Source organism: Charadrius vociferus, unplaced genomic scaffold (assembly GCF_000708025.1).
Source record: "Charadrius vociferus isolate BGI_N301 unplaced genomic scaffold, ASM70802v2 scaffold720, whole genome shotgun sequence".
NCBI classification, from domain to species: domain Eukaryota; kingdom Metazoa; phylum Chordata; class Aves; order Charadriiformes; family Charadriidae; genus Charadrius; species Charadrius vociferus.
In genome coordinates this window covers 97,028-117,210 of record NW_009646598.1, presented here as the reverse complement: position 1 = coordinate 117,210, position 20,183 = coordinate 97,028, and the positions used below count along the sequence as shown (strand labels likewise).

Genomic DNA, 20,183 nt, shown 5'->3' with positions numbered 1-20,183 from the left:
TGTGTGTCTGTCTACTTGTATGGAAGAAGAGTCAAACAAAAATAAGAATTCCACTTTTTGCACGTAGGCCAGTGTCTGAATAAAATGATCTGACTGCCAGAGCAGAAATGAGTTTGCTGGAGCACTGCATACAGCAATAAAGTTAGCATGAAAGGGGGAGATGGGCACGTAGTTGGTATCTTTTAAGGTGCCTGATGTAGTCTGCTTTATCCAAGAGTGTGGGAGACCAACTTGGAAACATAGCAACAGCTGAATTTAGAAAATTTGAGGAAATGGGCCTGAATTAGGAAACGTGGATAAAATTAAACTTCAGCTCAGTCTGCTCTAAGGATTTTCATAACAATATTGATGTGTAACTGAGAATTTATCCTACTCTATTCCTGGGTCTGAGATATACTTTGAAATCTCTCTGTCTTCCAAGGTTTGCAAATGAGGATGGTGTAAATTAAATCACCGAGAGCCTACTTTGCAAAGCTTCTAATATCCCTCACTACAGACAAGGATTCCCTCTGTGAAATCTTGGATCTCATTTGTATTTGGTAACATGGAGGAGTGACCATTAAAAATCGTATTATTCAACAAGATTGCATCGCTTTCTGCTTCTGTCGGAATTCATTGAAGTCCCCCAGCAGAGGAGATTGAACTACACAACCAGAGTGCTCAGTCACGCTGCAAAATTGAAACAAAAGTCTATCAGGAATTCAGTACATCAGTACTCTGTGCTGGGGCCTGCTAACGTCACAAAAATGTCCTATTTCCATCTCAAGGTTTTCCATCATCTAAATGAGTCGTGCTGCTCTCCCCATGCCTAAGCTGTGGAAAACCAGGATTGTTCTCTTTCTTAAAACCTTGTTTCCATCAGATGTTTTTGCTAGTACAGCTTTGTTTAAGAAGGTCAGATGCCTTTGTGTCCCTGCCTCTGTAGCAAGGTGACCTCTGATAGCTCCCCGTCCGAGCAGGCTGGACCTACCAGCAGCGACCTGGCGTTCAGGAGAGCGCTCACAGATCTTCCGAATGTTGGTAATGGTTAGTGGCAGCTTTAAAACAGCTCCAGTATAATTAAAGTGTGTAGTTAGGTTTCTCATTTAGTGTCGATGAGACTTGCAGGAACTGAGGCAGTGTATTGATTTAAATGCATTGATCGGAGGGGTCACCGTGTCACTCGCCTCCCGTGGCGGAGGGGAGGGAGGCTGCGGAGGTCACAGCGGGCTCGGATGCTTCTCCCTGCCTTTTCAGTGCCCGTGTGCACTGCTCCTGAACAGGGGCCCTTACACTTGGTAATACCTCTCGAGTTTGTAAATCAAAGTACTAGGAACGTATATTTAACGAAATTTTTTTTTTTCTTCATGTTGTTATGAGCCTTCTCGGTGATATTAATTGCACATGGATCTAATTGCTTTGTGTTCCTTTCTTCTGCAGAGTCATCTGGTGGTTTATTTTGTCTGAACTAAGCACTATTTTAATACGCAATACGTAGTAATTATCAGGATCATAGAATCATATAAGGAAAGGCATCAGCATTTCCCATTCTGTAAAATGGAAGCTGTCACGTTGCTGTCCGAGGGAAGATGCCTAATTGAGGCTTGTCTGTGTCTTGGGGTCGCAGCTTGGCAGCTGAAATGAGGTGGCATATTGTGTTGACAGCGCCTAACGTCGTATCTTTAGAAACTGGCAGAAAGATGCTCTCCGCAGAGGGGCCCAAACTCTGAAATTGAGTTTCTTAGTGTGCTCCAGCAGAGCCTGAAACCATTGACCTTCAGGCCATATATGATTTACTGATGGGGGCAGATATTTTTGGTGACATTTGGCGGCAGCATTCTCCCAGTGATGGACCCTTGGCTCTGGAAGATGCTTCCCTCCTGGTCCAAATTGCCCAAGTCTGTATTGATCTTCAGAGTGCTCTGCAACGCACATCTATTTTCAGAGCTGCTGTGCAATTGGGCCTCTGAGAGAAGTCAGATGTAGGAGGAGAATTTGACGGTCTGTGGACAATTTAGTTTTGTCTTCGTCATGTGTTGTGGAAGCGTGTTCAGCCTTTAAAAAAAAGTTTTATTTTATTATATAAATATCATAATAATAATAAAAGATAAACACAATCTCAGGTTTGTTTTAAAAATCTGCTTCTCCTATGAATTGAGTAGCCTGAAGAACATATATGCTAAACTATTCGTAATGAAGTACAGTGGGATGAGCTTCTGTCCTGATATACAGAGGATGAGGACACTGACAAAGGAAAAAAGAGCTACTTAGTTTTGTTTGGACAAAGCAGATGATTTTCCCAGTGGCAGGGTGATGAGCAAAGTGTATAGAAAAACAGAGCTGAGCTGCTCCCCTAGCTGTTGTTGATCCCAGTGGATGATATTTTTATTTAAGTAAGGTCTTTCTTAAGATGTCAGGGCTCCCAGACAGCCAGCCCAGCCCTTCACTGCAGAGAAGCAGCCCCAGGAGGAGGGGGAATCATTTCCACAGCTGGTTTTGGATCCCGGACAGATTTGTGCATCGAAAGTTCCCTGAGAGATGAATGTCCGCTGTGAAGTCCTATTTGTTTGTACTATTTATTTGCACTCAGAAGGCAGCAGACGAGCCTCTCTTCTCCGGAAGAGTTCTCAGCTTGTTCTGCAATCTGTTACAAGGAATGTGCTAATTAAAGGAAATTTCCTTATTTAGTTAAAAGATTAAATATATCAACTATTACGGTTTGCATGCAACTCAAAGTATAAGCTTGCAAGTTCTTTAAGGAAGAAAGCTGTAATGCAAAATCAAAAGAAATTAGGAATCATAATGCAAAGTCAGCATCAACCCAAATGCCTCGTCAGAATTTATAGAGACTATGAAATTGAGCAATAAAACCAACCTTTGGATGAATTTCAATAACAATAATGTTGAGTTAAACTTACCAGCGTTTTTTACAAGTCCTCTCTGGTCTATTTAGAATCTATAATCAGTCTGCTACGAGATAAGGAGAGCATGTGCATCTTTGTTGAGAAGAGCAAGTGGAAATAAATTAGCTAAGGGTCTATTATTTGAGCTTTGCAAAATATTTGATGTAAAAGTTATTCTTGCTGGGTTTTTTTACTTGTGCATTTACCGAATGTATTCATTAGATTATCTCTTATATTTCCCAGCTAGCAAACTAATAATGCATAAAATCTCTCAAATCCTTGCATATTAGAAAAAAAAAAATTAAACATTTGTTCCATGGCAATATTACGTCCTTTTCAGATGCAACTGAAGTTGTTAGCAACTTTAAGACTCCCAGACTTATTCTGCTTAGTTTCCTTCAGTTAATAATATTCTCCCTTGAAGCAGCATTTAAATGTTTCGACCTGGATTGCTTAGGATGATGTGCTCCCCTTGTATCTCACGATCTTCTTGAGCCTTCGGTCGTGCCGTGCCACAGCCCATGGCCGGTGGCTGCCTTATCTGCGGCACATTGGGAAAGCCCCAACCATAGATCTATGATCAGCTGGCGCAATTAGTCTCTTAACTGCAGTCTATGCTCAATGCTCAGTTTTAACCTGAGTTAAAACCTGAGGTTTGCTTTGTAGGAGATCCCAAGGCTTCAGCTGAGCAGAATCCGGCCAACCAAGTGCCATGGTCCACCAGGGCTCCTTTATAAAGTCTTTAGCTATTAGATGTTTAGCTCCACATGGATTTACTGGTGTTATTCTACATATTTCACAGTCAGTAACCAAATGGATGTAAATATTAATTACAAAATGAATCATTTCTTTTTTCCTCTACCTTTGGTCTGTGTGATTAGAAACATTTCTTCTCTGTCACTGTCCACTCTGCTGCTGCCTTGTTTGTTAAAGGGTGATCTCTTTTATCCTGTAGACTCCGAGGGGATTTACTGGTGCTATTACCAGTGGCAGTTGCGGTGATGCACAGAATTGTCCCTCTCATAGCAATGACCTTGGGTTTTATGAAGCACCTCAAGGTTTACTAACAAGGGTAGAACTGCTAGAAGTTTGTTAATTGAAGTGATGAAATATGTTAGAGAGGATACAAATGAGTTTAAAGCCAATTCAATTAGAAGTGCATCTGTTTCCAAAGCTGCTGGAGAAATGTTGTTTATTTTTGAATCACTTTTAAGTCAGCCTCTTGGAATCCTGTTGGCACTGTTGTTTAACGCTGTGTGCAGACCTTACACCCGCAGCAAATTTATCATTTGGAAGTGCAACAGCCAGGTGGATGCCAGTGTCTTACGTTAGCTTGTAAACCTACTAATCACCCGCTTCTTCCGCCACGATCCATTTGCGAAGGTAGAGGGGGACACAGAAGGGCACTGCGGCCCCTCGCTGGCTGTGCCTGGGGTAATATGTACGGTGCCGTGGGTAGGTGGGAAAGAAGTTGTGCTCCTGCAAAACTTCCTCGGCGCTGCAGTGCAATCCACAGCCTCTTTGTGCTTCTGCGCCGCTGATGCCCACCAGCCCATCATCCAGCTGCCTCCCACTGCCTTGGCTCTTTTGGCCTGCACAGCCCAAATGAGACAATAGCAGTTTTTACACCGTGTATTTGAGCCTTAATCTCTGACATCCCCCAGACCATCATCCTCACTTTATTCATCTACCTGCGATTGCTCCATCTCTTGGGCTGCACAGAAGAAATGAGAGGAGTAATGGTCGCTACGTTGTGTGTTTGAGCCTTCCCAGTACCTCCCGTGTAATCTGTGGGTGCTTTGTTTATTATAGACACTTGCGGGAAGAGACTCCATTTGTGGCTTGTAGAGCAACAAGCCCATTGTTCTTAATGAATAAATAATAGTAAAATGAGCTGTGCAGCCCAGGTAAATGCATTTGTTCATCCCATTAGGTTGGCAGCGTCTCAGTAGTAAAACAATAGCACTTAAACATAGAAAAGGCTTATTTGATCATCCAGCTCAATTTTTGCTGCCAGTTCAGGACTATTCCCAGTAGTATGTTTCAAAGTGCCTACCTAAATATCCCATGCACTGGTGTTTCTGTCGCTACCTCCGCTGACATCTGTGTGTGCAGCTCCAGCTCTGCGGCATTCAGGAGCTTGCTGTTGGTTCAGGTAGGACAGAGGCTCTCACCTGTTGTTTCTAAATTAAATGAGCTTTATTTTAATGGTATTTGAGATTTTGCGGAATGAAAAAAAAAAAAAGAAAGAGGTTAAAGGAAGCTTCAAGAAATAATATAAGAACACATGGAAAACAGGCTGAGCAGAGCTGGGGAGAAGAGGGCATCGTTTTGCATAGAAAGTCTTGGAAACTCAGCTTGGAATTTTTGGTACCCGGTTCTGCAGAGGAGAGAAAAATGTGGAATGTAATGGATGAGTGAGATGTTTAAGGATGGCACTGACAAAACCAGCTATGTAAACTCAACCTTGAGTTAGTTTCCCCAAGCTGAGTGACAGTAACTCAGAAATGTGTTTATGCTGTTTCCTTTATTCATATTCTGTTATGATAAGAAGTTATTTCTCTGGATAATAGCCTGAATGTAGAATTCTTTATTAATAGGTTGTTTTAATAGCATATCTCCCTTGTTATTGTTTTGTTTTGTTTTGTTTTGTATTATGCGCTGTGCCAATGCTACAAACACTAGGATTACTGTGGGTATCCAAACTGAAGTCTTTTCAGCCCCCTGACAACGGCAAGCCATTGCTTGTGTCAAACAAATGTGTGGAAAACAAATATCCTGTTCTCATGGGCAACAGATGAGCTGAGTACAACTTATATACTAGTTTCTCATAAAAAGATAGCCACAAAGGCATTCTGTATCTAAGCAGAGAGGATACATCACATGAAGATTTTTGGAGGAAAATTTTTGTTGAGTGAGATCTTTGATCCGTGGGTATCTCAGCATAGGGTTAACCTCAAGTGGTTGGTAGAAGAAATAATGGCAGCCTGGGAGAAGAGCTTGAAAGAAAGTTATGTTCCCATTTTGATTCCGTAGCGTTGTTCAATATGGAGAATTGGCTTCCTCTGGGCAGTATGGTAATTTAATGCTCTATTAGCTGGCCATGCCGTTATTTGTTTATACTTAATGTAATTTAGAAATATGGGTGAGGAAACTCAAAAAGTAATGAGCTGGCCTCTTAGCAACAGGACGTCTTTAGAAATTCTGTGGTTTGCTGAGGGATCCCCACAGCACTTCCCGAGGATGGAACACAATAGGTTTCTTCAGGGTTGTTGATTATAACTTTTCCTTCCTCTTCCTTATATTTCTTTTTCGTGTTACATTTCTTTTTTTGGTCTTATATTTCTTTTTATTATAGAGGTAGGTCTTGAACTGCCAAAAGGCTTAACCCATTTTGCCTTCACTGATAAGTTGATAACCCCTTTGTCTAATCCTACTTTGAATCAAGGCACTTTCTTTGTTTCTGTTGAGAGTTAATTACCTAGGCTGTCACACAGCCCAAGGAAAAATGATCTTTCATACAGTGGTGGAACAGAACTCTTCGGAGAACTGCCTAAGAAATGTTTCTCATAAATCTATCATGAGAAAATTTCTTTTACTTGTCATAATGTATTATAAATTGCTTTGAGTGGCAAGCTAAGCAGGTGGAATAGAATATTAGTGGGATATTTGGGAGTTTCATTTGGGGGGAAAAAAGCGAATCTATTTTGGAAATATTTGTATATGTGTGTGCATGGGTGTAATCTCAGCTAGATGAGAATACAAAGCACGCGAAGTTGAAATATCTCAAACATGCGAACACCACTGTAATGGATTGGGTTGGAAATAATTAAGACACCCAATTCCAGTGGCTTTGGAGCTGCAAATGAAAAGGCAATGCAACACACAGAGATAAAAGGTAGCAAAAAAAACCACCAGAGCACACCGTTTGAGGAAAGGTCTGCAGCTTTAGGGAAGAGTTACAGCATGAGTTCCTGGGGAAGTGATTGCAGCTGTCAGGCTACGGGGTGGCCGCCGTAAAGGAAGAGGGAACAGTACCATCGCAAAGGAAAAGGAGAGAAGAAATAGAGCATCATTGAACTGAAGGAGGGAACGACTGTTGTTTCTAGCATTTTTTAAGGCACTGTTTACAAAAACAACATCAGTATTTCTTGCACTTCTAGATGGAGGTTATTTTCTGGTGGGGCATTCCTAAATAAGTCTGAAACCTTTTTTGATTCTGGCTTCAGCATGAAGACCAGGGGTGAGGCAGCGTATTGCTGCTGTGGGTCGATGCTCAGGATGTAATGTGGTCCTGGTTTGGAGTCAGCAGAAGGTTTGGGCATAGCAGGGCTGGTAAATCCAGCTCCAGGCCAGAATAATCTCCGTGCCTCAGCCTCGGTGTTTCCTGGTTGTCTGGGATTGTTGTGTGGGGGTTTTGGAGGGCAGCTGCTTCTGGGCTGGGTTTTTCTGGGTTTTGGTTTTTGGGGTTTTTTTTCCTCCCTGCTGCAGTGATTATCACCTTGATAAAGTGGGGAAACCCTTCATAAAAGAGTAATTGAATGAGCCAATTTGATATTCTGCAGGTAAGGAATATCGAGGGAGTGTTATTGTGATGAAAACCAAACAGAAAGAAAGGGTATAAAAATGAGAACCGTCAGAAATACAGTAGGGATGAAACTCAGTTATTTCCATGACCATCATTGCCAGAGCTGTCAGAGGGTCAAAGCTGCCTGTAATAAAGGCTGATCTTAGCAGTCACTGAGTTTCATGATCTAACAAGAAATCTCTTTTTTTTTTTTTTCTTAAATTAAAATAGTGCATAGAGACATGACAGGGAGATAATAGAAACTTGAGGAGAATGAATGCAGCACGGTAAGTAGGAAGGTGCAGGAGCTATTCCACACTGCCAGCCCGAGACTGGTGCCGGTAACTCCCCAGAGACCCCGAGGGTTTGGCGACCCTCCACTGCCTTTCTGCACACCAGGAGCTCCACAGCCAGTGCTGGGCTTTGCAAAATCTCTATTCCTGTGTGCCAGCTCCCAAACCCGCTGTGGGGTTGTGCCTGTGTGAAGGAACCTTGTTTTTTCCCTAAGAAGCCCTGTTGGGTTTTAATTCAGTGAGGTGTTGGTCCTGCAGATGCCTGGCATTCTGATTTTAAGAGGTGATGATCTTGGGAGGACCTTTATGTCAAGCCAGGTTAAGGTGAAAGAAAAGCTTTAAAGTGCCATTTATGAAACCCAGAATAGGCAAAACAGCCGGAAAGATGTATAGAGAGAGCTACCAAAAAGATGTGGGAAGCGGGTTTTGTCTGCTTTTCCCAAGAAGGAATCCCACACCGCTCCAGCTGTCAGGCTGCAGCCAGGTCCCTCGCACATCTCGTGGGAGCTGCCAGGAGCACAGCCCTGGTGCCTCCACCGTCCTCTGGTCTTTTCTGCTGGGAGGAGAGCCTCTGACTCCCTGCCTGTGCCAGCTCTGGAGATGGTTAGCATAATACTAAAGAGGTACAAAATTGGGTTGTACGCTTAGTTCTCCAGAATTTATTATGGCCACAATCTTGCAGGGAAGATAATCACCACTTGTTGGTGGCCACCAGCTTCACAATGGATACTTTTGCCAGTGTGTGTCCTTTACATCAGTCAGTTTATCGTGGCCTTCCTAATGATCATTGGACTAAACCAAGTAGAAATCAGTTTTAGTCACTGCTGTTCTTTACAAATAATATCATAATCTCACATTGGGAGAACGTTGTCAGTCTGCCAAATGTCTTCTCTTTAAGAAGTTCTCATTTTGTGTTGATGACAGAGATTGCAGGGAGACATCAGAGGATCGGAGTTCATTAGTTGCGGTGATTAAAACCTTTCTTAAATTTTTGGTTTAGGTTACATTGAAGAATCTTGCACGGTCCCTTGCCCGTTTGATTGCAAATTAAGCGATTGGTCCAGTTGGTCCCCTTGCAGCTCTTCTTGTGGACCGGGGGTGAAAGTCCGATCCAAGTGGCTTAAGGAGAAGCCTTACAATGGAGGTCGTCCCTGCCCAAAGTTGGATCTCAAGAATCAGGTGAGCAGTGTTAAATAGCCAACAGAAATCTCTCTGTGCTTACTGTATTTTTAATTGTGATCAAAAGGTACTGTGCTGGTGAAGAAGTTAAAAATACGACTTATCTCTGGGACCACACCTTGCGTCAGATTTTGTAGGCAATCCTCAAACTTCTTGAGGATTGAGGGGGAGATGCTCACGTAACAGCAGAATTTGACCTGAAACACCATATTTCTTCTATAAAGAAATTTTTATCTCTCAGAGCACAGGAAGCCCTGGACAAATAATCCCACCTGGATAGTGTGTAAGCATCAGAGAGCTCAGGTGTCATGGATATTTCAAAAGTCTTTAATTCTCTCTGAGACTATCGTTGCTGCAAAAACATTCATTAAATATATATTGATATTTTTAGCAACATTTCTCTTCAACACAACACAAGTTCCCTGGAACATTAATCTCTGTATATTCAATATTGAAGTATCCCATCAGAGGAAAGTAATCTCTAAATTGCTACTCTTTAAAAAAGATCAGCATCTATTTAAATGCTATTTAATGCTGTATGCATTTCTGTAAAACTAATAGTGATTTCCTACATTTGCTGATTAATTCTCACCACTAATTAATGCTGATGAAGTACTATTAAGTTTTGCCTGTCCTTTATTTCAGATTCAACTGTGAAAATCAATAGGGAGAAACAGTCATGCTGAAGGGCTTCATATATATGTTATGAATATATATATATAAAATATGTTGCATAGTATGTGTAGAAGGTTTTTAATAGTATTCATGCAAAGATTTATTTGTGTAGTGGCTTGTAGGTGCTAGAGCTGGTGGATCCAGTTGTTTTTCTGCACAGCCGTTGCTGCAGCAGTTGTGTCGTGGGATGCAGCATCACTTCTAACACCTGATTCTGACTTTGCCTCATTTTCTTCACAGTTTTTTTTTTTTTTCCTGTGAGAAACTTAGTAAATACTTTTTTTCCCCGTTTCTTTTCTTTTTCCATATTACTATTTGAAATTCGTAGGCGGTAGCCTAACAGAAGCAGCAGGGACAATGAAAATGTAAAACTGCAATAAAGTGTATGTTGTCCATACCTCAGTGCTTTTCTTAATAGATCAGACAGATCACCAAAGAGGCAAAATGAAATCCCACAGTAAGTCCTGTGGTAACAATAAGCTCTTTTGTAATGAAAAGATACTGGGGTTTGTTACCCATAGACACAGCAGACTACTTCCATTAAAAGTAAACTTATTGCTATAAAGTGTTGCCTATTCCCACACACATTAGATTTGCTAATTTCAAAAGCCTTTCGGAAGATATTAAAGGAAAGAAATTGTTTAAACTTGGAAATTATGTCTTTGTAAGGTTTATTGGTGCATAGTGCTTGGAAAGTGCCACGGCTGATATTAATACAATTTTTTTGCCTCTTTACCAGGAACACCCGTCTTGATCTAAAAGCCATTAAATTCAGTACAGATCTTCCTATTGTGGGCTCTAGTAGTGATACCTTAGAACTGCATTAAGTTCTGTTTCTTTAGGTTTGTGAGGTTTTGTTTTTTCGGGGTATTTTTTTGTTTGGTTGTTTTTTGGGGGGGTGTTTGTTTCTTTGCCTGTGGTTTTTTTTTTTTTTTTAAGGATATAAACAGAAGTTATTTCTAGCTGTGTCGGCACACACATGGTTTACCTTTTTCCAATTTAGATTTATAGGATTGGATCAGATCCTGTATATTTTGGAGCTTTTAGGGTAAGAAGAAATTGTTGTACTAATAAGGAAAATGTGTGTGTGTATACATATGTACACTTAGATATGGGTAGACTGTTCGGTGGATGAGGAATTAGTTGGATGGTCCTATCCAGAGGGTAGTGGTCAATGGCTCAGTGTCCAGATGGAGATTGGTGACAAGTGGTGTCCCTCAGGGGTCTGTATTGGGACCAGTACTGTTCAATATCTTCATCAATGACAGTGGGATGGAGTGCACCTGTAGCAAGTTTGCAGATGACACCAAGGTCAGCGGTGCAGTTGACACACCTGATGGATGGGTTGCCATCCAGAGGGACCTGGACAGGCTTGAGAAGTGGGCCTGTGTGAACCTCATGAGGTTCAACAAGGCCAAGTGCAGGGTCCTGCAACAGGTTGTGGCAACCCTGGTATCAATACAGGCTGGGGAATAAAGGGATTGAGAGTAGCCCTGCTGAGAAGGACTTGGGGGTACTGGTGGATGAAAAGATGGACATGAGCCGACAACATGTGCTCACAGGCCAGAAAGCCACCTGCATTTTGGGCTGCATCAATAGAAGTGTGGCCAGCAGGTCAAGGGAGGGGATTCTGCCCTTCTACTCCGGTCTGGTGAGACCCCACCTGGAATACTTCATTCAGCTCTGGAGCCCCCAATATAAGAAAGGCATGGACCTGTTGGAGCAAGTCCAGAGGGCCACAAAAATGGTCAGAGAGCTGGAGCACCTCTCCTATGAGGACAGGCTGAGAGAGTTGGAGTTGTTCAGTGTGGAGAGGAGAAGGCTCTGGGGAGACCTTATTGCGGCCTTTCGGTACTCAAAGAGGGCCTATAGGAAATATGGGGACAAATGTTTTAGCAGGGCCTGTTGTGATAGGATAAGGGCTAACGGCTTTAAACTGAAAGAGGGAAGATTTAGACTTGATCTAAGGAAGAAACTCTTTACTGTGAGGGTGGTGAGACACAGGAACACATTTCCCAGAGAGGTGGGAGATGCCCCATCCCTGGAAACATTCAAGGTCAGATTGGACGGGGCTCTGAGCAACCTGATCTAGTTGAAGATGTCCCTGGTCGTTGCAGGGTGGTTGGACTAGACGACCTTTACAGGTCCTTTCCAACCCAAACTATTCTATGATTCACACATATACACATATTGTGTGCGTGATTCTATTTGTTGTCTCCCCAAACGCTTCTCAATCCTTTGCACAGTTCAGGAGTTTTGCTCTGTACCCACAGGACTTTGACTTCCAGCACAGATTTAGACACACCGAGGTCCTTAGGAACACTGCAGCTTGCACAAGTAGTCTGCCCAGATGGTAAACCAAATTAGCAGATTGCGCTGCTGTTTAGCTAAGATGGACACATGTCATTAATCCACTGCAAGGCAGATTGTCTTCTCTTTCCTCTGGTCTGGGCAGGGTTTAAATACTAGAGCAAAGCTCTATAGACTCTTTATATATAAATACGTGACATCCTAATTAGTTTTATATAATCTGGGTTAAATACCTTGCTTCTGTTCGATACCAGACATAAGAAAGCTAAATCACCTTGATGCTGAGATTTGCTCTTTCTTTCACTGGCTACTGTGTTACATTGTGGTTTATGCAGTTGATAAAGAAATTAGATATCTTAGAACCAATAATAAACTCCTCCAGGTGCCAGTAGATTACCCTTATTATTTCCTCCAGTATTTTCAGTTAGTTAGTTAGTTTGTTTGTTTTTTTAATTATTGCTTCTGAGCTTGGATCCTGTTATTGCTTAACCAATTACTTTGGAGAACCCTCCATTTTCCAGTTCTTATAATTTAAGCCCTCGGTCTGTTTGTGTCTTTTTCTCATTAAGCCAAATAATCCTTTCACCCTCTTCTTGTGAAGGGTGTTTTCTGGGCTTCTTGGCAGACCCCCGTATGTATTTTTTTTTTTCAATGCCTTTCAGATATTTGACATAGATTTAACTACAGAGAGCGTTACTTGAAATACTATTCCAGCAATTTTGTTTTACCATTTTCCACCATGTTGAGGGCCCTGCCAATACAGATACTTTAGCAGAGCTACTGCTTTGGAGAGAGGGGCAATTTGCGTGATCAAAACAATTTATTTGATGAATATATGTAATTATTTGAGTCAAACTGTCGTAAAGGATTGTCTTCCTAGAATCAGTTCAATCAGTGCGGTGCAGTGCAGCTTGTGTATTTAGGGCAAGTTTGATTTTATACAGAGATAATAACATGTCCTGTTACTGCATGATATTCTGTGAGTTTTATGCTCTTAATTCCATAGAGGTTTTGGCTCTTCTGCAGTATCTTGAAGCCACTCTTTCGGATGTCTTCATCCTCCCTGCCCATAGAGCCTCTCAAGCAGTCCACGCCTTTTGCAGTAGATGCCAGATGTAAACTCAGAGTTAGGAGGATTAATTCAGCTTTTCTATATTTCTTCTTCTCATTACAGTCGATGGACTAGGTTGAACCCTTCCAAATTTCCATTCCAGGTTTTTCTATTTTCTAATAGAAGTGACAAACAGTTTGTTGATATAGTCGCTTCAGCCTTAAGCTTCCTCTCTGTTATTGCCCTGTGAAATTAAAAGATGAATTACAGTATATGGGGGAAAAGATGACAGTATTTTAATGCAGATCCATGTAATATGTTGAATTACATTCGTCTTGTACCTCTAAGTGTTTGAAAATTTTTGAAGATTTGACTAACTACATTTTGCTCCATCTTTTAAAGAAAATGGGCATTGCATGTAGGAGCTGTGCAGCTCTTATCTAAGGATATGATTGCTTCTGAACAGCCGATTGGATTACGGGGTCAGCTGGCAGATGTTCTTGGCTGTGCAATGCATGTTTAAAGAGGTGTTGCATTTACATTTTCCTATTTCTGCTCTTATTTGAATGCACTTACACAGCATGCAGTTGCTAAGCTATTTAATATGTAGTTCTACATGATGAAAGGTTAAATATGAGTTATGGGGGGTTTATTGCTTGAATATTCTTTTATAGGTTTTTTAGGATTACTACAAGAAAACGCATCTTATTTTAAAGACTCATGAATTCCAAGGATTATCCTTTTATTGATTGCTCTAATATATATTCTTGTCAAGATTTTCCCTCCTTCTCCTTCCTCCCCCTCTCCCTCTTACTCAGTCCTGCTAAAGGACAAATAACATAGCAAGTAGTTTATTCCCTGTATATATACTATATATATTTAAGTAAACATTTTTAAAGGATTGAGAGCATTTTTAAAGGGAGGCACAGCAGGAAAAAATGTAATGTATTTGAAATTTAAAATTACTGCCTTCTTTAAAATGAGTATTTTATTTGTAATGACATTTTCTGGTGTTCACTCTAGAATATGAGAAATATAGACACCTTGCACATTACAATTGCAGGTACTTTTCCTGAAAATGCATACAGAAGTTTAAAGAAAGGGAACAGGAGGGCAGTGGTACATTTACAGATCAGATTTCTCAGAAGCAGGTGTGAAGACGTATGAATTTCCGGTAACCTTTTCATAGAAAATGACTGGTTTAGTCTTACTTGCGCTTCAGAAAAAACAAAGTTTTTTTTTGATCAGAAAAAATGTGTGAAATTTCTTTTTAAAAGTGAAAATCCTACAAAATTGTAGGCTTTGAAAACTCACCATTAGAATGTACAAGACTGGATGGGCTCAGAGACTGCTCTTAATTTTAGAAACCATTATCTGTCGTGAGGCAAAGCTGGGCTTGGGCTGGATGTGGAGAAGGTGAGGGGTGTGTGTGTGATCTTTCCCCTTTTCTAATCTGTGATGTCAGGAAATGTCTGTTCACGGAAGGCCTTTTTTAAGATGTTTCCAGGGCTTTTCTCACTTTAATTTCTCAAAAAATACCCCAACCAACCCACAAAAACCCCAAACACAGTAGTATGCAGACTAAAGTTTGACTTGCTCACATTCAATAGCCATTTCTCTAGGCAATTTTTGGCTCACATTTTGCAAGCTAAGTTTCTGTGATCCAAAAACGCCCTTAGACTGTGTCAGAGGAAAGCTGTCTAAGGAAGAGCAACACAACAGGACACTGATGAACCAAAGTCCATTTTTATTTAGGAAGGTAACTGCTCTCTGAGCAATAATTTTGTATACAATAAAGTTTCTGAATAAGCAGTGTATACCATTACCGTATTTCTCCTGTTTTCCTTCCTTCAAGTTATGTTCTTGTCCTTACTTGTTGACATAAAATATTTACAACCTTTTTTCATTTATTTTTGCCCCCTATCTGACTGTGAATAATAAAAGTAGTATTTCTTCTCTTAATCTTGCGTGTGTCTGACTCTAAGAGTTTATTTTCATGCTTTGTTGTGGCGTAATACTTGGTTGAACTCTTCCTTTGCATAAACATATCTTTTATATACACGTATGTATGAATGTGTGCATTGTATGAAGCGTTTTCAAAAGTGTTAGGTTCCTGTGTTAGAGACAAGTTTGAACCCAGTGTCTTCCATTGTTACCACTGAATTAGCTCACATCTAATCCCTGGATGGTGAGTTGCATGTATAACCCTTACCTTTCAGTAATAGAAATTAGTCTTCAAGAATTCATTAATAATGTATTAGCTATTAATAGCTCCTGCTTAAACCACTTCTTTTATGATATAGATTTCTAATTGTCAGAAAAGCTGCTGAACTTTTTCGAGGCGCTCATAAAATCTCTTCCTCTCACGGATTTCAGCTGGCAGGAGTTTATTTCTGAGCCCAGTCCTGTGCTGCTGTACCAGTAGCATCGGCTGGGTGAGGTCCCTTTCTGTGGCATGCAAGGTCACAGCTGGCCTATATTTTCCTCTGGCTCTGTCTATCAACAGTCATTTGCTTTGTGTGCAACTTAACTTCTGGAAACAAAAATCCTATCCTTAATCTTGGTTTTACCTTCAGAAGGTCTGTTTTCTTCCCACGCAGCCCTAAAGGAAGGAATTACAGTGTGGAAAACATTTGTCCTCTGATTCTAGTGAGGTTTTACAGTAACATAAAAATGACAAGTGGGAGAATTCCCAGTGTCAAAAAAATGGTGAGAACCTCCTGGTTTTCCGACACTTTTCCTGCTGTGACTGAAAGTTTTGATACTAAACAGTAATTTAGTTCATTAAATAAGCAAAAGTAGCAAGTCAGATCTGCGTAGCCTGAGAGTTAGCTCATCTTCCCGAAGTGAGTGTCTGGAGAGCACCATGTGGTCGGGTACTCCTTTGCTTCCAAAGGAAAATACAGCTGGTTCCCATGTTGTCCTTCAGGATCACAACTCTGTAGAGTGTACTGTAATTCCCAGCGTATTTTAATTTTGTATTCAGCTTCAATAGCTATCCGCACTTGATTTTCATTTCTCCTGCAGGTTCTCTGTTGAATAAAGAGTCATATAAACATATTTTCACCATTGCCACTCATGAAAATCTTTAGCCTTGTGAAAACTGAGTAGTTTAACAGCTTCCTAGAAAGTATTTTTCTCTCTTTTTTTTTTTTTCTATATAACTCCTTTAAACTTCTCTGTAATAATAATGCATATTAATATATGGTGTAATGTTGTTTTCTGTAATTGTGAAAATACATTTGCACTTTGTGAAATTAAATATCATACATACGCCAGTCTGCTTCCTAGAGTTACTCTGGATTTGCAAAAGTTAGCAGCCTTGTGCTAATTGATTAAACTACATTTTTCTACTTACTACATCCCCAAGTTCTTCCTGAAATATGCATCAAAGCAGCACTTTTTGCTGTAAAAGAGAGTGATATGTACACATGTCTGGAACTGAAGATTTACCCATAATAATTTCTGATTCAAATACCAAGTTCCTGTGTTTGTTGTTGAAGAAAATATTTGTGGTTTAATGTGATAGCATAATGTAAAATACAGTGAAAGACAGGAGTTCCACCAAAAGTGCTTTGTCCTGTTTATTTCTCTGAAGGGGAAATGGAATTAAATGGAAAATCAGGTGTAGACAGTTGGGTATCCCAGTGGAGAAAGTATTAGCATTTCACCTAAGGAACTGAAGTTGAATTGGTTTGGGCAACATTTTTTAAGGAAAGAAATTGGGTTTGTGCTGAATCTCTCGTGGACAATGTGTCATGTTGGAGGACCAGCCTATGCCGTGTGTCATAAATCAGCGTGACAGCGTCTAACACTGAGACTGAACTTACTCTTGCTTGTCTTTGTCTTAGGAGCAGGAGAACACAAAGGATTGATGCCTTGCTTATTCCTTGGCAGCAGATTTAATCTTGGGTTTTTTTCCCCCCCTCCTTCCTCCTTTTAGAAAGTTTTCTATTTCTTTTCTGCAAAGTTTCACAGTGTAATTTATTCTCAGTTTTAGGCTCACAATCGTTAAGGAAGGGGAAATACTGCATAACAGTTAAAATAAGGACCTAGCTTCTGTTCTAATTGGAACAAACCCAAGGATATTCAAAATAAAAAAATGTTTGTATGTCATCACCTTTTCATATGGTAGAAGACGTGAAAAACAGCTATTTGGCATCATGCATTTTATCACATATGACTTAGTCTTCAGAAACAGTGAATTACACCGAAGTATCACTTCTCTTGCTTTTAGAAGTTAAATGAAGGGTTTGACACATTTTCCTTCTCTTTGCTGTCTTTTATAATGTCTTTCTGTACAAAAATAGTTTCCAAAAATATTATCTTGTTGATTAGAAAACAGTATTTGCTATAATAGAAGGCATGAATGTGGAAATTTCTTTTGGAAGAAATTCCGAGTCAGGTAATGAAATTAATTATAATAGTTTATAGTTCTATGGAACGTGCCACACAACTTTTCACAAGATTTCACAACTTTTCGAAGTGTGAATGCAAGAAGATATTGGCAAGATGTTGAATGGGAGTGCATTAAGCAGAGGGCAGCCTGGCTCTGTCTGATCTAGCGAGCTTGTGTGTGCCATCCGAATCATGGTGCAGAGCATCCAACCTCAACAAAGGTTGGGTTGAGTTGAGCTGAGTTGGGTTGGGTTGAGTTGGTAAATTAGGTTCTGGCATTGGCCTGATTTAGCATCTTCTACTGTCAGAAACCAATGTGAGGCTATTCTAGGAAGCAGCTTTAAGAAAGGGTGTCGTGGCAGTCTGCCCCCAGCTCTGATATTGGGAAAATCGCAGGAAAGAAATGAGTTTCCTCTACAGGGCAGTGTATCTCATATATCCTTTGGTCAACCAAATATCTATGTGTCTCATCCAGACTTCTATACTGAGGGCTTCTGTGTTGGCTTTGCTAGGTACTCAGCTCTAACTTGGTTATTAATTAAGATTTTGGTCACTTTTTAAATTTTTTCCAGTGAACAGCAGTGTCTTTTAAAAGGACTGAATTTTCTCATAAATATATATCAGATTCTGTGTGTCCTCAGTTTAAAGTTGACCACATTCAGGTGGTTGGCTTTATTCTAAGAGGAATAGAGTTTGTTAAAGATGGTCTGGTTCACCTGCATGCCGTGAACGTATCCTGAGCACTCAGAGCAGAAAATCCCTACTTTCTGACTTTCCTTTACGAATGAAAAAGAATAATTGGAAATGAAGTTGCTGTTCAGAAAGATGGACACGAAGATGTATGCTTTGTTACTTCATCTGTTCAGAGCTCCCGAGAAGCCCAGGAACGCTCAGGCACCTCTTGCATTGTGGTCCTTAAAATAACCCTGGTCTTGACTTTCTTAAGTATTTAATATTGCCATGTTGTTCCATCTACAGCAGTTATCATTGATTAATCCTTAACAAGTGTTAATATTTTTTCTGGTGCAGACGTTCCTTGTGGCCATTTCCCAGCAATTATACCCATCTCATTCGTTCGGTTTGCTTTGTTTTATGCACTGTAGCTGATTAATAGATTCAGGAATGGATTTTATTTTCTTTTTGTGTTGTTTAATTGGTTTCCTCCTCCAAGACAGCAGAATAAAAGTGCAAATGACCTTCTGTATTCCTCTTGATCTCTTCTCACATGACTGGAAGGATTGTGCTGGGCTTGCCATCAGCTAAATGTGCGCATTTGAACCGCAAGTTGAATACATGAATTTTGCATCTTTCTTAGGTGACAGCATCAGGATCATCAGCATTACCAGATTGCTAGCTGGAAAATAAACCACTTTGAAATTTTGGATTTCAAGGCCCAATTACAGCTTTCTGAGTGGTTGTCAAATGCAACCCCTGTGTCAGGGAGGTCTGTTGTTCACAAAGGCTGCTTTCCAAAAGTTGAAATTCATTCTAGTCACATGCAGGTGTGTTTGGGGAAAGAAAGGAGAAATTAAAGCCCTCTCCATTGTACAGCTGTCTGGGGCTCTCCCTGTCTCCTGAAGTCCCTGTTTTTGCAGGGACATTAAGAAAAGAGTTGCAAATACGAGTTTGCACAAATTCAGCTAATCCTTTCTCATTACCTATAGATTGTGACACGTCTTTGTGTTATAAATACGTGTGTTGCAGGCTATCAACAGTAGAAAACCTAAAGACGAGTGGATTTTTAAGTATGAATGAAATGCCAAAGGATAGATTCTTCTTCTCCAGTAAGATGTATATTCTGTTCTGTCTAATTTTATTTACTGCTTCTCACTTGAGGAGTGCATAAATCAGCAGTCCTGTGTAGTCTGCTGTGATTTATTGCTTAATTAAAAGTTATGAGGGCTTTTAATCCATCTATAATTTATATTATTTTTGAGTCAGCTGTTTCCCATATAGTAACTTAACCAGGCAACTTGCATCATTCTATGAAGGGAGCATTTTGCGAGTCCTCGTATCCACTGACAGATGCGGCACACAATGGTGTTTCAGATGTTCCAGTTCGACTTCAGAGTTCAAACTCAGAACCAAAGGTAGTTAAATATTAGTGCACTTAATAAAATGTAGCCAGCATCAATTGTAGTTTGGTGGCAAATATAGTCTACGCGTTTGTTAGAGTTACAGATTGATTTTAAAAGGAGTGGGACTCATTTGTGGTTTCACAATAAACAGATGTTAGCTGCACTTCAATAATTTACAAAGCCGACTTAAAATGGTTATTTACATTTTAATGGAGTATTAATTTGGCTCCAGCTTTGAACCACATGCTGTTGTCAAAACAATAGAACAACCAGTTTTAATGTTTTGTTTTAGTTTGGTCGTTGGGTGATTATTCTTTTTTAGTGGGTAGGTTACTGTTGTGTTTTTTCCTTAATTAAGATTATAACCAGCATGCATTATAAAAAAAACCAGATTTTTCTCCATATGAGTTATGATTGAAGAATAAGTATGGTATGCAAATTTCAATTTTTTTATTGATAGCAGAGGGGGCTAGACTGAGAATTTCTGCAAAATTTGAAAATTTTTAACTGAACAGTTTTGAGTTGCATGGTTCAGAGCACTTGTCTCATAGGAATTTTGATAGGTTTATCTCCTTCTTCCTCAAATATTGTCTTTATTATTTGAAAACATGTTCTAGTTCTACTAGCAAAGCTTTTAGATTTCTGAGGAGGTTTTGGTGTCCAATCCTAGCATTAAAGGTTTCAGGTGAAAAGACTTGATATGTTTTGATTTCATTGATGGCAAAGGGATTTTGCCAAGGCTTTCAGCAG

General features: G+C 40.1%; 1 protein-coding gene across 1 annotated transcript in view; it reads left to right on the top strand.

The window, feature by feature from the left end:
* Positions 1-20,183, top strand: part of THSD7B (thrombospondin, type I, domain containing 7B) — a 281,207-nt gene that overhangs the window by 180,021 nt on the left and 81,003 nt on the right. The window contains exon 14 of the mRNA XM_009886664.1: positions 8,743-8,921. Coding sequence (XP_009884966.1) covers positions 8,743-8,921 — 179 coding nt within the window. The remainder of the gene's footprint in view (positions 1-8,742; positions 8,922-20,183) is intronic.